This window comes from Oculina patagonica, chromosome 4 (genome assembly GCF_052425735.1).
Source record: "Oculina patagonica isolate OP01 chromosome 4, crgOcupat, whole genome shotgun sequence".
Lineage (NCBI taxonomy): Eukaryota > Metazoa > Cnidaria > Anthozoa > Scleractinia > Oculinidae > Oculina > Oculina patagonica.
The window spans coordinates 26,476,381-26,495,593 of NC_135761.1; the positions used below are offsets into that span (position 1 = coordinate 26,476,381).

At 36.5% G+C, this 19,213-nt stretch overlaps 2 protein-coding genes across 2 annotated transcripts; one reads left to right on the forward strand and one right to left on the reverse strand.

Annotated features, from left to right (window-relative positions):
- The first annotated feature begins 714 nt into the window (after positions 1-714).
- Positions 715-14,789, forward strand: LOC144650071 (centrosomal protein of 72 kDa-like). Its single transcript, XM_078509720.1, has 16 exons — positions 715-786; positions 3,536-3,663; positions 4,280-4,317; positions 5,259-5,322; positions 5,599-5,689; positions 6,321-6,382; positions 6,924-6,976; positions 7,628-7,680; positions 7,967-8,092; positions 10,151-10,692; positions 10,924-10,994; positions 11,661-11,707; positions 12,619-12,851; positions 13,110-13,224; positions 13,722-13,848; positions 14,051-14,789. The coding sequence occupies exons 1-16, from the start codon at positions 723-725 to the stop codon at positions 14,190-14,192; spliced, it is 1,956 nt and encodes a 651-aa protein (XP_078365846.1). The 5' UTR covers positions 715-722; the 3' UTR covers positions 14,193-14,789.
- A 900-nt stretch (positions 14,790-15,689) lies between these two features.
- Positions 15,690-17,896, reverse strand: LOC144650016 (tubulin polymerization-promoting protein family member 2-like). The gene is made up of 3 exons (XM_078509645.1): positions 17,589-17,896; positions 17,347-17,491; positions 15,690-16,222 (listed from the first exon to the last, which is right to left on the reverse strand). The coding sequence occupies exons 1-3, from the start codon at positions 17,765-17,767 to the stop codon at positions 16,034-16,036; spliced, it is 513 nt and encodes a 170-aa protein (XP_078365771.1). The 5' UTR covers positions 17,768-17,896; the 3' UTR covers positions 15,690-16,033.
- Positions 17,897-19,213: the final 1,317 nt, after the last annotated feature.

Below are 19,213 nucleotides of genomic sequence, written 5' to 3' on the forward strand. Positions count from 1 at the left end.
GGCTTCCCGCGCGAAGCTAGCTGGACTCGGCTTTTGGTTGTGCCGAAGCTCTTTACCCGGAAATTTGTTAGTTTTAGATTATTGTACAAGCATACTTGAAATAAATCGCAAAATCCACTTCCAATTTGCCATTTTCTTATCCTCTTCTATCCGTATGCAACTGCCTCTTGATCCCCAGTCTAGTTGATCGCGCGCGACTCGTGTCAAAACTTTTCTGTAAGGATGGGCCGATACAGGTTTTTCAAAACGATACGATATCGATACGATATTTGCCTTTTTTCTCGATATCGATATCGATATCGATATTATGACGTCATTTCCGTACTGACGTCATTGGTATGTCACGTGATTTGTCTGTCCATACAAAGGACAGTCTTGGCATTATAAATGTTAGCCAGGAATGTTGATTTTTGGTCTTTGTGTTTCACTGTGGACTAGATCAAGTAAAGGCAATAAAAAATCCAAATATTGACAAAAAAAAATCTTTTTTTTTTTGCGGAAAAGTGCATTTTTGAACCTAAGGTGCTGACCAGAAGATGGCAGGCTCAGGTCACGTGTGCAGTATCGAAAACGTATCGAAAGTGCGATATTTTTCGAAAGTATCGATACTTTTCAAAATTGTCAAAATATCGATGTATCGAATATTCGGTATCGAGTATCGGCCCATCCTTACTTTTCTGCGGGAGTCTGGAACCGACTACTTCTCTTGAGTTTTCAAAAAAATGGCGCTCAGGATCACAGAACAGTGGGTTAGAGAACGAGTCAAGTTAAAACATGATAATCTAGGTATGATCTCTTTCTTAATGCTCAGTTTGCTCCATAAACTTGTGATTCCCGTTTGTGTGTCATCAGATGTAGCTTTATCAGTAATCTTCCCGTGCTGTTTTGATCGTGCATTCCAACGGAGTAGTGCGTCTTCTTTGTTTGCATTGCAGAAATTGCAAGCTTAAGTTATGTTTATCGTGTAATCCACGTTAACATGTACCTCAATTAACCTGACACTCAGTTTCTCAATTAGCTCTTCACATACCTTCCAACTCAGTGTTATTCAAGGCTACACCAACTTTAATAATGCGAGCTGCAGTAACTTTATACCGCAGCTAGAATGACTAGGATTATAAGCTAGCATTTTTTATCTACAGTATTTGCTATGACTGTGTGGGCCTTCTTTTTAAGATTATCGTTAAGCTTACGCTAAAATGTTTTGCATTAAAGTTATTGCATGAGACAGATAATTCGTTCAATTTTCTGTACAACTTGTTGCTGTAGGGGTTTGCAGCCACAGTAGACCTGCACACTTGCAGACTTGTTAATAAGCCTTTCGTGTTACCATTATCATTGGCTGCGGTCACATCTAGACTGCTAACTATAGTTAACTATAGTTAGCTATTTCGGTAATATGACTGCTTCTCTGTTCACGCTAACTATAGTTAGAAAATTTACGCCTCGCTGATCCAAAGCAATACAGACTACGTAGTTATATACATGTATACCCAAGCGAGGTTCATGGGTTAGTCTTACATGTAAGTTTACAAACGAAAAACCAATCAAAATGCAACAATTCTTTTGCACATGCGAAATGAACATAAATATGCAAAACAAAGCGTGAAGGGAAGGAAACAAAAAACAACATGCCAAGAAATTACATATCACCAATGTTAGCACAAATAAACAAACTAATAGTTAACTGCATTGGTGTGACCGCAAAGACGACCAAAAGCACTAACTATAGTTAGGTATAACGTAACTTGAGACTAACTATAGTTAAACTTTATTTACCGTATTTATTCGATTTACCGCCCTGGGCGCTTATTTAATTTTTGGACCTTGAGGGTGGGCGCTTATTCAAGGCTGGGCGCTTATTAAATTTTCACCATTTTAAGCAAGTAGCATGTTTATTTTGCAAGAAAACAACAATTATAATAACTAAATGTGAAGGTGTACGAAAGCTGAAATTAAATGTCCATTAAAAAGTTTCAGTAAAACAGCTAAAAAAAACTCGGTTTTCGGGATAGTCATTTAATAGTAGTTAGTCAATTTTAATCTCAACTTCAACAATAATCAAAATTCCTCTTGTGCCCTTAATTTAGAGGGGTGGGGGTGGGCGTTATTCGAGGCTGGGTGCTTATTAACTTTTTCTACCTTCAGGGTGGGCGCTTGTTCGAGGTGGGCGCTTATTCGAGGTTGGGCGCTAAATCGAATAAATACGGTAGGTTGTAGATTTGACTGCAGCCATTGTAGAGAGCTAACAAACAGGCTAACCTATGCGTTCATTAGGCTACCAGGGAACCACTTATTCAGGCTTAACAAAGGTGTGCAGGTTTGTGTTCTGCATTTGATGCACACCAGATGCTGTTGGTGCGCAACCTTAAATTCTTTAAAATAATACCAGATTCAATTTGCAAGTTTAACCTTGCAATTTTTTTCAATCTCTTTTTTTATAGGTAAATGGAATTCTGAATATAGTGCATAATTATGCATTATTCGCTTTTTTCACGATCCCATAAAACATCTTGTTTACCCCCCAAAATTTTGCATAAGCATTGTTTTCAATTTCCCTTGGGACAATTGTACGTCATTCTAAATCCAAGAGATTTTGAAAGCAATGCTTATGCAAAAATTTTGTTGGGTAAACAAGATGTATTATGGGAACGGTGAAAACAGCGATAAGCTTGCTTTCGTTTAAGTGTGGCATGTTCTAGAATTAAAGAAACCTAAGATCTTACTTCTGATTCAACTTTTCAGGTCAATAGAAACTACATACATGCAGAATGCAGATTTCGAACAGAGTAAATGTTTTCTAAAGCCCATTACCTCTTAACCTCAATACACTAGTTATACAAATTAATATTTTTAGTGTTGAGAAGTTTCTTGCAGCTTGTACCAAGAACAAAGGACATTGTAAATGCATATTGCCTGCTGAATATGAGGCTTTATCTCAATCCCTTAAGTTAAGATCATTTTAGTTGCCATGGTGACTAAATTGGGTGCAATGTCACCAGCCTGGTGTCTAAAATTGAGAAGAAGGATTGCAAGCCTGTGCTTACAAATGTAATTTATGACTCTTCTTACCCTTCCTTTCTTGAGATTGGACTTTATGTCCATAAAATAATATCCAGGAGAGGCATATTTTCTTGGGGGGAAGGAGGATTAAGAAATTGATTCCTCAGAACTACCCAACCAAATATGCATTTAGTTCTTGCTTCTTGGAATCTTGCCTCCTTTCATGTTTACAGTTACTTCCAGGCATTTTGTCTTACATAACAGTAAAAATTTTCTACCCCAGCACAAAATCCTATTTTGCTGTTAAGTATTTATTCTATTTGGTCCCAACTATTATTGAAAAAGTGGATTATAAATATGCTATCAAGAGGATAAATCACTGTCTAGTGAATAGTATTGTAAATATTTTATTTTTGTTTTGTCGACACTTATCTGGATGCTGGATAGCGATTTATCCAGTTGATAGCATCATCCACCCTGTGAACAACTGGGTCTTGAATCTTTTCTTTTATATTCCTGTTACTGTATTTAGATGATGTGAAATCCCTTTCATTACCTGGTACTTACAATGAGAAGATTTCATCTCTGGGTACCTCGCTTAGTGGATTCACTCGACTCAAGTCCTTGGATCTGTCACGTAATGCTCTCATAACTACCGAGGTAACCCTGTATTTCTTGTTTCTATGACAGTTTTTAGAATACCAGTTTCTGTAGTTATTTGAAGTTTCTTAAAACTGTAACAATTACTTTGATCCACTAGTTTTGTTTATGTTTTCAGTTTCTTTCAACTGGGTTTAGCATTGTTGTCATGTAATCAATGCACAATGTTGTTAAAGTGCTACTATGATTAAATTTTTGATTTTCATTTTTTTACATTTTCCTATACAATTCTAATTTCAACCCGTGAGGTATTTTAGCCTTTGATGTCATTTTCTCCCTATTCGCAACCAAGCCTTGGAACAAGGTTGATTAATGGCGGCGGTAAATTTTTGGAAATAAACATTAAAAAAAAACGACTTCTAATGGTCGTAATGGATTGAAAATTGGCAAGGTGAGTAAGAAAGTCTAATTGTTCATGACAATGTAAAAAAATGGAAATCAAAAATTTGATCATAGTTAGCAGCACTTTAATGTGATAGAAGTGGTTATAGTTGTGCTATTAGAGGGTAGAGTGCCTGGCTAAGAATGGCTTCCAGTTTTGTTTGTGAGAGGTGTAACTTTCTTTCCTTTGATTTTTTAAGGGGGCTCAGTGGATTTTTCTTCTGTTTTTTTACAGGGTCTGGAGAGTCAGCAAACACTGGAGTCACTTAACCTGTATCCTTCTTTGTGCAGTAGGCAGCATGCACCTCTCATTTGACTTTTTCTCCTGCTCTAAAACTTTCAATTGTTCTAAAGACTACCCTTACAATTTGCCAGTACCCATTTACACCCATTTGTTGAAGTCACAGTGTTCAGGTTCACAGTGCCTCTGTCAACCCAGGTGTATAAATGGGTACGGGTTTTTTTTTTTAGCTGGCAATTAAATGAGTGAGACCTTGGATGGATTACCACTCCATCCAGTGGGGAGTATAGAAGCACAGTACCTGTTTCATTCCAGTGGGGGGAGGGGGTACTCCATAAAGTTAAATACTGGAGTGTGCCACTGATCCTCTGAGATTCTGGACCTGTTCCAAAGAAAAACAGATAAATTCGCGACCCTGTTCTAGATGAACCACAAATAGGTACCCTGTTCTAGACAACATGCAAAAAATGGAAATGGCCTGCGTGCAAAATACCATGAGAAAAAAATCACAAAGCACTCACTTGGCTTTATCTGTGGTTTGCAGACAGAATAACGAGGGGAACAGAGTAGTTTCGTATACACTGTAGCTATAAGTAATAATACTTGATTGTGATTAATCAGGATTCTGGGAAAAAAATCAACCCTGTTTCAGAGTCAAACCAGAGGCAAAAAGCATACCCGTATAGTGGATATGGTACTCCACCTGGGCCAGAGTTAAGCACTGGCGTATGTACCACTTGGCACAAACCCCTTTATCCATTTGATGTGCATACATGTAGTCCAGTGTTTAAAAAGGACAGGCGTTGTATGGGTGAAGAAATATAATTATGTACAAAAATAATCCATAAGTCCTAGCAAGGGCTCACGCTCTTTGAGTTACAACTCTCATTCTCAAATACAACAAAATTCATAACTCCATGTCTCCCACAACTTGTACATGCCTGCAGACCTTAACATGTATTGAATGCAACAGATATTACAATAACATTTCTACATTAAAGGACTTGTATGGACTTAGAAACTTGGCCAATCTTAAGGTACATAATTTGTTTGTAACTAGAGATAAAGTCGTTCACACAAATAACTGTCACATATACTTCTAAAGCCATTTTATTAAGTACAGGTAATCAAATTGTGACAAGTGAAATTTGGAAATAATTTCACACGCGTTTTGACAAAATTTTAATAATTTAAAAATTATAAGAATTTTGACAAAACGCATAAAAACGCAACGTTTCCAAAAGTGTCATTCTTATTATAACATTATACTATTTATATATTGTCGTTCAGTTGGTAAATTCTTTGTTCCACAGGACTTAGATCTGAGGTTAAATCCAGTGACTAAAAATGAGCCTGATTATCGTCTTTTCCTTGTTCATATGCTTCCCAATCTGCGACGACTTGGTAGAAGAAGGTGTCTTTAACTTAACTATTCAAAGCAATGGGTTAGAAGGGGGTGGAGCTGACAGCCAGTTTTATCTAAGGATTCGTACAAGTACAGGTACTTAACAATAGGACATAAGTCCCCTACTTGGTTAAAACACCCACACCCAGCCCCCTAAAAAATATTCCGAAAAAACCCTTCCCTGACCCGACTAAACTACAAATCAAATAAATCTAAATAACACAAATACAATCTGAATATACTAATCAACTTAACAAGTACAAACAGAGAAAATATTAACACGGCCACACTTAGGACAAATTAATTTAAAAGAAGAAAATTGTCACCATCAAAATCATTTAAAAGTCTAGTAAAATAAAATGACTTAAGTTTACTTTTAAAAGAGCTTATAGTGTCGGAATCTTTGATATTATCATGCATACAAGTATTACTTACACTGTATATGCATGATAAAACTGGCCAGCATAAATAATTATTAGAAAATAAATTGCTTTAAACTACCTTATTAATTTAGATTTTCAAACTTGTCTACTTCTTCTAGATTTATGTACAGGCCAGTTAATATAACTAAATGCCCATCATACCAGAGTGTGTCACATTATTTACCAGACTGAGTATTATTTCTTTTAGATGACAGATCAGTGCGAGATAGTGAGAGAAGAGCAGCCATAATGCACTTTACTTCTGACCAGGTATTTGCTCTTACTAATTTTATTCTTTATTAGTTGTTTTATTTTTTAAGAGCTTGTTGCAATGAGAATGTAGTCTCTTGTTTCTGTGAGATCATTCCCCATGTCAGGGGAGAAGCAGAGCTTTTACAGTTGTCATGAAGACTTGCCACTTATTGGAATAAACAAAATTCTATGACCTGAAAAAAAAAATTAATGTTTTTATGTTCTTTCCCTGAATATGGCAACCTTACATTTTGTTCAGTTTGTTAGTTTAGAGTGTAGGGTAGATTTGATCAGTTTTAACCGAATTTGTCCTTTAAACACCTCAAAGATGCCTGGGGGAAAAAGTGCACCTTCTCAAATCTATGAGCACTTTCGCCTGTAAGTCCCCTTCCTTGACCTACATGTACCAAATTTAATACATACATAAGTGCCCCTGGTCAGGCTAAATTAAATGTTTGCACTTAGCTGTATGTTATGACTTTGTAAAGTGTTCAAGGATGTACTGACCACTGCAAGCAGGGACTTGAAATGTATTCTTATTGGTAAACATTTTCTGTAGGCATCAGAATTCAACCGCCATTCTTCACCAAGCTCCAAAGGTGAATCAGAGAGGTAACACCTTAATTTTCCCTAAAGATTTCTTCATTATACATGTAAATATGCATACATGTATAAGTATAGGATGCTTTTAAGTATAGGATGCCAAAAGTTTCTAAGGACGTTTTTAAGTTTTCTTTTTTTCCTAGATCAATAACAGAATGGAACTTGCTGCCCGCTGACTTAGTGAATTGCAAGTCATTATCGAATTTTAAATTAAATTTAGGGAAGCATGTAAACAAGTAAATTGTAACTAAGTATTTTTATATCTTATTTATACATGTACATTTTGTTTTTGTTATTTTGTACTCTTATAGTTGATGTGATGTCTTAAACGATGTTATCAACTCAATAAATGTAGAATGTATAATGTATATATACATGCATAGGTCTTATACTATGCATGTAGTAAAGCTCTCTCTTCATTCTTTTTCTGTCAATTTACCTCGAATAAATTCCAGAGGTTTTAATTTTCTGGCATTTCTTTATGGTCATGAATTGTGGTTTCCTTATATATCCACATTTTTAATAATCTGGTATCTTTATTATTGAGATTAGTAAGTACCTTTGGACCTTTGCAAGCCTCAAGTGTATCTTTTTTTAAGTATTGATTTACAATTAAGGTTTGGCCATGCTCTACCTTGCTCTTTGTTTGTTTTCTTTCAGGGCACCCCTGCCTAGGTCTGATATGATTCATAATCTTGCCTCTCGTCCAACAGGTACAAAATTCAATTAATTGGCTTTTGAATTATCGTCTTACAGCAGCAGCTCTTTCTTCTTTACAAAGAACACAGCTTTAAGGCAATGTGCACTCAGTTTTTAATGTGAAATTTTATTTACTCTATAGTTATAAAATTGTCAAAATTTCAAGCAATATAATGGAAAGAGTTGAAGCCATTTCTGTTTTATACTGCATCACTGTCAGTATTTATTTATATGTATGTATATGCGACCACTTATCCAGCTCTCCACAATAATGTCATCTTTCTCAACTCATACATCTAGTGTTAGAAGATGACGATGTAGCAGTCCTCGATCTCATCTCACGTACTGGTGGAGACTTGACTCAAGCAAGGGGGGTTTCTGGCTCACTAGCAAGAGTGCCAAATGTGGAAAACTACACCAGAGATGGTATGAACCTACTGTAACTGGTTTTAAAAGACTCCTAAAAGGAATCTCCTTTCAGGCATAATGGTATATCTTAACATTTTTTTTTTTTTTTTCATGTAAATAGATGCAAATAGATTTTAAATGTAAATTTTCCTTTTATACAATTTATGTTTCTCGAAGATATTTATTTAGCCTTTTTCAGGCTACTCTAAAATTCGAGTTTAAGGTGATTCCACGGTATTGCATTGCGCATCCTTGCTGCGCACAAGTTTTCCCGTCATTTAGCACGCGCACGAGCGCGCGCACACGGAACACTACGAGATTCCCTTTAGCCTAAGCTCGGCAGGGAAATAAATGGTCGTTTTCTCTTAAACGAGCATGGTGACCCCCATTTTTTAATGCATTAATTTAAATGTCAAACGGTTGCATACAATATATCGCGATTTAAAGAAAAGTTTAAAATTCTACATTGAGATATTTTAATTTAAATGCCGTAAAAAACACGTTTTAGGTAGTGCCGTTAACGTGCGCACGAAGCAAAATCTTTAATTTCTTTTATCTTAATTCCTGTACAATAAGAATAGTTTTTAATATAAGATCAAAGTCTATTTTGTTGAACTAGACAAATACTTTAATGAAAAAATGATTTTTTCTGGAAACAATAGCGATCCCCTTTGGATTACTAGGGTTCCTTATATATATCTCGCGGGTCGTATATTTACCATAATGCCCATCCATTTTACACAAAAACTAGCGCAGTGACCCCCATTTTTTATTTTATTTTTTTAAAGCTCATAACATAATTGTAACCTGGACCAAGTTTCAGAAATTTTTTAATACTCCTTCTATTTCAGTGGAATCACCTTAAATAAAGTTCATGTTATGTTATGTTATGTTATGTTATGTTATGTTATGTTATGTTATGTTATGTTATGTTATGTTATGTTATGTTATGTTATGCAGCTAAAAATTGTAATTTGTACAATAATACTATTTGAAATTATTACTGCAGTAAGTGTGGTAGAATTCTTGCTTTAGAAAGATAATTATTCTTTAACCCGGCCTTCCCCCCTTAGAAGCATGGTAGCCTAATTGTTAGCAAACTAGAGCCCTGGGCGGGGTCACTGCATTGTGTTCTTGGGCAAGACACTTTTAATTACAGTAGAACCCTGGTAACTCGAACTCGGATAACTCGAATGTCCCCGCTAACTCGAACTAACTTCCATTTCCCTTGGATTTGAACTCACTTTTCAGTCATTTTAACTCGGTTAACTCGAACTCGGATAACTCGAAAACCCAGCTAACTCGAACTAAATTTTGTTTCCCTTGATCCAAATTTGGGTCAAATTTACCCCGATAACTCGAATTTCAGTTCTTGCAACTCGCCACGGATGCCCATTGATTTGAGCAACAAACAGATCACGTATTTGACAGTCTTTTTCCACTCTTATCATAAGGATTTATGATCGTGTTAGTGTTTCTGACGAGATAAGTTTAATTTTTACTGTACTGTATACTGAAGTGCTAAAAAAATCAGTAAACTATCAATTATCAACTTGGCTAATTAAATATTCAACCGACCCTGTTAACTCGAAACCCCGCTAACTCGAACTATTTTTCGTTTCCCTTCAGAGTTCGAGTTACCGGGGTTCTACTGTACTCTTATAATGACTCTTTCCTTGCAGTGGTCGTTTTGACTAGCATCCCATCCAGGGAGGAGTACAGATACTCCTAGTCACCTAATACTATGGAAACCAGGATAGGCTCCAGTCTAATAGACCACTACGCTCAAAAGCAGTGTTAATGGTGTACCTACCATTGCGTCATGCAACGTTCACTAAAAGTTCTTACTATAAACATACCCCATGCTACAAAATGTACATGCCTGAACCTGCACTACCACTATGTCAGATTCCTGGGGAAGGGGAAAACCATGATAATTAACATCACTGTATTTAATGTACAGCCCCGCTTTTTTTTTTAAATTAGTACCAGTACATGTAGTTTGCTGTCTAAATAAATTTTGCTTACCTTTTTTATTTGGTTCTTAGTGTTATACTTTAATCTCCTTAATGTTAGAACTCCACAGAATGTTCCCATCAACAACAGTATCCACAAGACACAAGTCAGACTCAAGGAATCCTTCAGAAACCACTGATGTCAGACCACACAAAGACAGAGCATATGTTCACTTCGCTGATGATGACATCAGATCATCTGATGACCCAAATCTGAAATATACAGATGAAACAAATGCTTACACAACAATATCCACAAGAGGACACTTTACACCCAATCCCAGGACAACAAATATTAATACATCACCCATACGACCACACAACTCGCTGACACCCAGTTGGCCACATGATCTTAGACATTTACCAGAGGACCCTACCTCTGAAAAACCTATCAAAGGTGACATTCTCGGGATGCAAGAACGAGGGCAGGACACAGGTGTGCCATTATCTGCAAGGTCATATGAACTGTCACCTTCTAGAAAAAGACAATCCTCACCAAGGCAATCACAAGGACCTCTTGCTGACAAGATAGGTAGAGGAGATGAAAATAGCACCACAAGGGAAACTCCAACACACGATCCATATGCTGACCCTACAAAAGTGGTAAGTATTGTTGAATGAAAGTAGAAAGTACTGCAGATACGTGATCTATTACAAACTCAAGGGTATACATTCCTGAGACACTTGGCTAATTTTCACTTATTTGGATACCACAGCTCATTTTTTCCAATCCACCGTCCCACATTTCAATGTTGATTTGTACTCTGATTAGTCAGGTTACTTTTCGATGCAATCACTTTGTTTTCAATTTTTGCACTCTCTCTGCTTTTACAGGCAACTGCTGAATCAGTGCACGTTCTAGATCAAGGAGGACTTTTAAACAAACTTCTTGACTTAGTAGACAAGTAAGGATTTGTAAATAATTATAGATATAATTAATTTTATTATCAGTATGTTACACTTTACTACTGCCATAGTTAAAAATTGTGATCCCCTTGTGTATCACAACAGTTATGTGTAATTCCTTGTTGGGTCCATGTTGTTCTAAGTCGTCCTTACCTTCATTTTCCTTCTGATAAAGGACCAAGGGAGCAGTCTCCATCTTGCCTCTTCCCTTTTCCCAGTCTAGCATGGCTGACCCTGCCAGGAGTACAAGCCACCACACCATCCATGTTATTCTTATTAAAATTTTGTGAGGGAAGAAACCATTTATTTATTAAGATTTCCCATACAATAGGAGAAGGAAACCTTATAATTAGCAAGGCATGCCTAAACATCCAAGCTCACAAGACATAACAGTTGGTCTCACTGTTGGTAATTCAGTGTGCAGTACCAATGTCACCTTGACTTCAGTTGATGACATCTTAGTTTGAAGTACTCACTAAAGCTGTAGTCAAGGACCCTAGTGCATACTGAGTGGACAGCAAGTTAACATCATAATCGCCATATGCTTCGATACAAACCAGGCACATCACAAGGGACTACCCTTTTACCACAAAAGGCGTTAACCGAATCTTGCCCATGAATTTTTCAGACTTTGCAAATTTGTTTGTAATTTTATGTTCACGCAGGTATTGGAATGGATCAAAGTCACTTCATCGCCATTCCAAGTTTCAAAGTGAGTTCAAGAAATTGAAACTGTTTGTTTTTGTTTTGTTTTGTGCAGGCATTACTTAGTTCTGTCTTGTTAAGATTTTTCATATGTTAAACAGTTTTGAACAGAAGCATATTGCCTATTCTAGGTGATGTGCTTCTGGTTTTGAAGGTATTCAATTTTTGACCTTCAGTTGGTTAAGTTGTAATCAGGCCCGTAGGTGCAGGCATTTCCTCGTAAGTGATCACCAAGCCCATGTATTGAAATAAGAAGATTATATACTAGTTGCGAGCTTCTACAAGTTCAGTCACATTGTTGGTTGACAAAAATTGCAGTCTGTTTACAAAGTATTAAAATGCTGCTAACCGTTAACAAATCGACCACGTTATTTCCATGCATCACTCCAACAGACCGTTGTAATGATGTAATTAAAATGTTCAAAACTCGATTGAAAGAGTGGTTTCACTGCAAAGTTTTGGACACTTTATGGCATCATTTCTGTGGTCTATAAGAGTGTAGACCATGGAAAAATGTGGTCAATTTGTTTTAAACAATAACATTAAAAATTTACAGTGAATTAGATGAAAAATCAGCACAAAGTCTTGCATACATGTGACAGCTCATAAGATATATCATAGTTTTTCCACTTGAAGCCGTCAAATGTGTGGGATTCAATTCCAGTTGACATGTCACAACTTGCTTAGTTTTGGTTTTGGAAAAGTGGCAACAGCTTCTCATTTGGCAAGTGTTTAGAAACTTGCCTTTTGTTGTGTTACAGGCTATTTCGTTTTTATGGCCCATACTCTCATCGACCATAGCTTTTGACCAATGAGCACGTGAGAATTTGGTTCTTGAACTCAAAACTAAATTTTGGCATCTGATGAAAATGCATAGATCTGTATTATCCTCAATCTCTTTGTTGATTTCATTTGCAGGTCTTGCACAAAAGCTTCTCTCATCCCATCTACCTGCTGCTATGGACAGCCTACATGTAACTCCATCACGTGACAGTAATAAACTACAAACAGAACTGTCTGAGAGAACTGCTGAAATATCAAGACTCCGGGACCAAATGTCACAACAACAACATGAACTAGAACAAGTCCGCAGCAAGTTAAAAAGTCATGAGGGCTTGAAGGATTCACTAGATGCAGCATCCCATGAGCTGGTTAGTATTATTCCACTGACTGACTGACTGGCTGACAGACCAACAGACAGATCAACGGACTGACTGACGGGCGGACAGACTGACTGACTGACTGGAAGACTAACCCATTCTTCGCCTCTTTCACCAAGGCGTCACATCAACTAAATACCCCATTTTTCCCAATGTAGGGTACTACTTTAAACTTTTATTAAGCAGATTATTGTGTTGTTTAAAGGCATTGTTATGTAGGACTACATGTACTTTCATTCCGTGCATTAGGCAACTGTGCGATCAAGACTTTTGGAGTTTCAAGAAGAGAATAATGCACTACAGTCCAAAATAACCTCCTTGGAAGTTACCTCACATGGAGCCACAGAACAAGAGAAACTTATAGGTAAAAAAAAATGCCTGCACTGGTTCATGCTGCTACAGAAACACAGAATGTGGATGACAGCTAAATTTACCAAAATTTATTAAGCAAATGCAGAGTTGTTGTATTGCCTATTAAATCTTGGGAAAAGTGATCTTGTTGTTAAATTAACAACGAACAAAATAATTATTTTAAATAAGTTAGGGGTATTTAGAAAAAAACTAATGTTAAGCAACCTTTGCATCTTAAAAATTGAATTTTGAGGAACGGAAATACATTGATCATGCTTTGACACACAGTACACCTTACTGACTCGTCAGCCATCACATCTTTGAAGTTTCTGTCTTTTCCTAACTTCTGTGGAGGTGAATTGAAGGTACTTTTTTGCAACACAGAAAAAAATACACTCCTGATATATTTTAACATAATGTAGCTCTGTTAAAGTAATATAATTATTTTTGCAGATAACTGAATGTGCATTTAGTGAAGATTTTAATGTTTTTTTTTTCAATGTATCACAGGAGAGCTGCAACACAGAAATCTTTCGCTCCAGGAACAAGTCAAATCACTTAACCAACAAGTTCAACAACAAAATGTGAATCTGCAGCAACTACAAGAGCTCACAAACATGCTGCAGGAAAGTCACAGGTACAGTAACTTAATAATTGGTTTGAATCGAGAGAAGTATGTCTTGAACAGTTTTTACGTTGAACTGTGGTCACCAGTCTGAGTAGAAGTCAATAGTCTTGAAAAAGACTCTCTCCTCCACAGAGGCTTTTCTTTCATGCTGCTTTAGACTGCTGACAGTTCGGAGGTCTTACTTCTCACTTTCTTTCCTTCTTTTGCTTAGATCCTTAGTATCCACAAATGACCATTTGCTACGAGAGCTGGATGAGACACGACAACGTCATCAACATGAAGTACACCAGATGCACTGGAGCTATGACAATCTTAAAAAGACAATAGACTGGCTACCCAATAGTGCAAAGTAGTGCTTTTTTACACTAAATATTAGTGCTGTGTTTTTGCCCCCCAAAAAAGAAATCTCTCTTTGAGCAATGCACTTCATTAACCCTCACTTGAGAAGCAACTTCTTTATTGGAAGAGTGAAAGAATTGAGGTGCACTAAGAGAGTGATGTTTAGATGTTTTGTCTAAGTGTTTTAATATATTTTTCATATTATAAAGCATATAACTTTTAATAAAAGTCTAAATTATTTACCAAACTTTGATTAAAATGCTAAGCAAACAGTCAAGCAAACACCTCTGGTCATGTATGAAAGTATGCTGCTCACTTTAATTAATTATAAAAGATAATTAATAAACATCAAACACACTGTCATGTCACATTTTGCTGAATTCCAGACTCATGCTAAATTTGAGGCTTGGTTAGATGTCCTTAAGATTTAGCTGCATTTGACACATCATATTGTTTGACCACTGTGTTTTTTATACAGAATTTGTGGAATTAATCTGTTATTTAGTGTAATGCCTCTGTGAAATACAGGTACACTGTATGATCAATCCTCAAAAACACTGTACAATTTAATGTCACAAAAAAAGAGTTTTTGCTGTATGGCACTCAATAGCTATAGTTACAATAAGTGTTTAATAGTGTTCTTGGAGTGTATAGAAGTTGTATTAAAAAAAATTTGTTTTGGTTTTTTTTTTTTTTTTTTTTTTTTTTTTTTTTTTTTTTTTTTTTTTTTTTTTTTTTTTTTTTTTTTTTTTTAATTTCCTATCCCCACTCCCGTTTTTTCTGCCCCAACCCGCCAAAAAAAATCAAATGCAAGATTAATTTCAGCAAAAGCTAGAAAATGTATGATGTAGACTGGTGCTTTCGATTGATATTTTGAACTCACTCGTGAATAAAACGAACTTTTCATACCTTAGTATGATGAAAGAGCACTAAAGACGTTTACAGGAACAGTGCTCGCCCAGTTGATTCGGGTTCGCTGCTTGAGCCTCCATTTGCCTCGTAACGACTTCCTGATTTCCCAACAGAAAGGTTGAAAATCCTGCATCCCGTGCCTAAATTTCGGTTTATCCCACTTCCCAGAGAACAGTCAAATCCCGAATCCCATCAAGATATCTTGGGTTTTCCTGAATCTCGCACTGTATTTTGGTCAAATCCCGGATCCCGAAAATACCCTTTCAGACCCTGTTATGAGGAAAATCCCAACAGTCAATGGGTTAATAAAAGAGTAAGAAATAAATTCAAACTTCTACTGTGGCTTGCCGTGACACAGGAAATATGCTCAGTTGCATGTTTCTCTGTCAATTCAATCTTAGATCCACAAAAGACCATGTCTATGAATTGTGATTGGTGGATTCAGATCTATTTTGCTTGTTTCCATTTTTCAAGGTTCATTGATTGTCATCAAAAATACTTGTATGATTGATGGTAGCAAAAATGCACTTATTGGGTCTTAAACTGGTGTGTTTGCCTGTTATTGAAAGTTGAAAGGCATAGTAAAGACAGAAACCCTGTTATTATGTAAGTTGTCATCAACTTTATTCATTCTATGCTGAAATCACAATTTACAATGACTTCAAACATCATCTAAGCATCTAACAAAATCAGTTTAAAAACTGCAGAATAACTTATGATTGTTTACAACAAGCCAGCTGTATGGCCAATAATTCTCAACACTGGAATAACCTGGCCCTACAAAGTAGCTTATCACACACACTTTTTAACCTACGTTTCATATTTTTAAGTGTCCATAGTGAGCCTTCACCATAAAAGTTTACATTTGGTGATCATGTTAAAATTAATAAAAACAAGCAAATAACACACAAAACAAGAGCAGCCTGTTACACAATCCTTAGGGCTAATGTGACTTGTCATAAGAATCCTTTCCCTTGTAGCCCCCAACATAGCCTTCTGCAGCCTTGTCATCAAAGTCTTTACGACCCTCCAGACCCTTGCCTTTGCCACTCTCATCAAAGCGTTCCTTGTGAGATCCAGTGTATTTTGAGGTATCAGTCATTCTGTCAACACCACCTGTCTTGCTTTGTTTCTGTGAAAAGAATTATAAAGAAGATGGTACATTGTATGCTTAAGTAAACAACAAGACTGACAAACACCAGGATTATTTGGCACCTTATTACACATGGTAGATTAAATGAATGTCACCTGCCCAGGGACAGCAGACCCCGAGACTTGGTGGTGGGGGGGGGGGGGGGAGAGTAAGACTCCCCAATGTTTCCTGAAAAATGAAGACTTACTAAGAGAAGAATCTCTTAAGCTCCCCCCTCCCGCCATCCCTGCTGGCTAGATTCGTATTTTAATTGTTTACATACATGCAATGTGTGATCTAGCACCTCTAATCCCTAGGATTGGCTGAAACTTTTTATTTTTTTTAAAAAAAACATTTGTTATCCTATTTCATATTTATACTTATTGCAATCCTCTTTTGTTAAACTCGACAAATCACATTAGTTTAAATTAACGTTATGTCTATGTTGTAGCATGACATTGTGTCATGTTAACAATTAAATTAATCATGATTCACAATGAAATTTGCAAATGTCATGTACATTGTACAGGTTGATTAAAACTGACTAAGCCAAAATTGTCACCACCAGTGAATCAGACGTTCACAATTACCCCAGTTACCCCTCAAAGGTTCAATACAACAACAACAACAAGCCAATGGAGTGTAAACTCTTCTACAGTTGATGGCTGGCTGGACAAGAGCCACATCCCACCCATGAAATCTTTCACTTTCATCCGTTGGCAACTCCACCAAATGAAGTAGCTGTTTATTTGCGGCTTTCTTTAAAGATTCTACCGGTATATGATGAATCATAATATAGTAATTGTTAAAACTTGAAATGGAACCCCCTGCCCACCGCACTTTAATTTTTTCCCAGGTATTTGAATTAATTATGGATACATGTACACAAAGAAACTGATCCAGAACGTTCTAATCAGGATTTCAAGCTTAGCAATCGTTGCACTACATTCTGGAACCAAAAAACTAAACATTACTTAAAGCTTTTAAAAAAGGCAGGAAAAATTATACAGGAAATAGTATTTGTTGATTATTTACTAGAACGCGACACAGGCGAGTAACGTAATCACATCACAAAGAATTGAATGTTGATAACTTCGATCGGTGGGTGCACGATAATAGCTTACCGTGGCTCCACTTGTTCCAGGGCCTTTTCCAGCGCAAATTTTGTCTTTCAACTTTTGCACGTCGTCTTTGCTTCCATACTTTTTCTCTGCACACAATTCTAACGCCTTATTGAACTGGCTGAAGTCAATTTTACGATCCGTTTTGCTACAAGTATCAAACAAACATAGACAATTATAGCAAAAATATTTCATGACAGGGTATTATAGCAATGGTTAAAAGGGTTTGGATACGCTGAGCTCACCTCTTAACTTCGGGTCTGTTGAAGATTATATCCGTGTCAGTCGAAGTGAATTTTTTGTCGTATATCTTGAGATCACGAAAAAGTTTAGTAAATTTCGCGTTGTCCATCATGGCCTTAGCGTCCTTGCTTCCTGCACCAAATGCACAAAAGGACTTGAATACCGTTTCAAGATCAGACATTTTAAGTTAAAACTAATAATATCGTAAAAACAAGAAGCGATTTCTCCGTGGATATGCTGCAGGATTATGTGCAAAAGGCAGCTGACGGCGCGTCCTTGCCTTGCCTATATTATTTCCCGGACAAAAGGAACGAACAGCAATTGGTCGAAACTGTGTGTGTCACGAATTACAACGGTGCCATAGTTACCGACTCAAACAATCCATTTGCAGACAGGAATTTGCCATGAATCAAGACAATCAAGGATAAACGTCATAAATAGGAGCGAATACTATTATTTCATGTTTTCATAAGCTCTCAGAATGCTGTCTTTCACATATTTCGGAGAACAAGTGAGAAGGCTTTTGTGAGCCAAATAATTTGCATTTTTCTAGCAAGATCTGTATACACTCATTATCTATTTAGTTACTTATTATTCTTTTTAATAAATCAAGCGTTTCCATTTTCAAGCGTCCCCGGGTGTACAATTAAAACTGTTAGAAGTGTATTCACAGTGTAGACTATGCCATATACATAGTTTATATATATTCGACTGTTTTACGATCAAGAAAAATGTCCAGAATCCTGGATTTGGAACGACTTCATTTACAACGCCCTAGTTTGTGTTTACAATAAGCTATGCAAGCAAACAAGGCTGTAGTTTAATCAACCATGAACACTAAGTAAACTACACTGGATGTTGAATTTCTTAGAAATACGAAAAGAAACGCCTGTCTCCCGTGCCTTTGCAGCAAAAACCATGGATTCCAAATAAACTCGAGATAAAAAAAATATGTTCTCTTTTTCCTGAAAAGCTAGCGCGTCGTTTATATTTACGATATCACATTCAAATACACCTGACCCACATCCTATAAACACGTAAACTCGTAAGATAAAGAAAATTTTTGGTACTTTAAACAATTTGACACTGCTTGTGTGGTGACTTTTAAACGCAGAGTTTAAAGTGTGTGCTGTTTTTTTTTTTTTTTTTTTTTTTTTTCATCTTAAAATAGAACGCATATTATCTTTTTCTTTTTTTTATAGATGTGTTTTGCTTTGTTGCAATACTATCTTTTTCAAAAATATCAAGTTTTAAGGTCCTGTTTTACTGTTTAATTTTGAATATTTGTTTTTTGGCAAAGATACAGAATGGAGTGAATTTTTTTAATGTTAATTGCCCTCGGCAACGTCCCTGCGCGGGACTGACTATTCTGCACTCAGTTCGTGCCATTCGGTAGCCTGTTCCAGTCTCCATGTAGTTGGTAGAGAGCGAAAAACGCGTTTTTCCTCGTTCGCCTGCGTTTATCGCTTTCCCCCAACCACCGAGAGCCTGGACTGAACAGGTTAGCTCCCTAGCTCTTCGGTAAGCCTACGTTTTTTAAATAAGGTTGTTGGTAGTTTTATAATCTATATTAGGGCTAGGATTTCTAGCCAAAGAAATTCAGGGTTCTAGCAGCTAGTTGCCAGTA

Excerpts from the sequence above, each read along its gene's own strand:
- LOC144650016 (XM_078509645.1), bottom strand. The coding sequence starts at position 17,767 with ATGTCTGATCTTGAAACGGTATTCAAGTCCTTTTGTGCATTTGGTGCA. Across the intron at positions 17,492-17,588 it reads AACAGACCCGAAGTTAAGAG|CAAAACGGATCGTAAAATTG; the intron begins GTGAGCTCAGCG and ends TGATACTTGTAG. Across the intron at positions 16,223-17,346 it reads CTGGAACAAGTGGAGCCACG|AAACAAAGCAAGACAGGTGG; the intron begins GTAAGCTATTAT and ends TTCTTTTCACAG.
- LOC144650071 (XM_078509720.1), top strand. The coding sequence starts at position 723 with ATGGCGCTCAGGATCACAGAACAGTGGGTTAGAGAACGAGTCAAGTTA. Across the intron at positions 787-3,535 it reads GTTAAAACATGATAATCTAG|ATGATGTGAAATCCCTTTCA; the intron begins GTATGATCTCTT and ends TACTGTATTTAG. Across the intron at positions 6,977-7,627 it reads TCCAAAGGTGAATCAGAGAG|GGCACCCCTGCCTAGGTCTG; the intron begins GTAACACCTTAA and ends GTTTTCTTTCAG.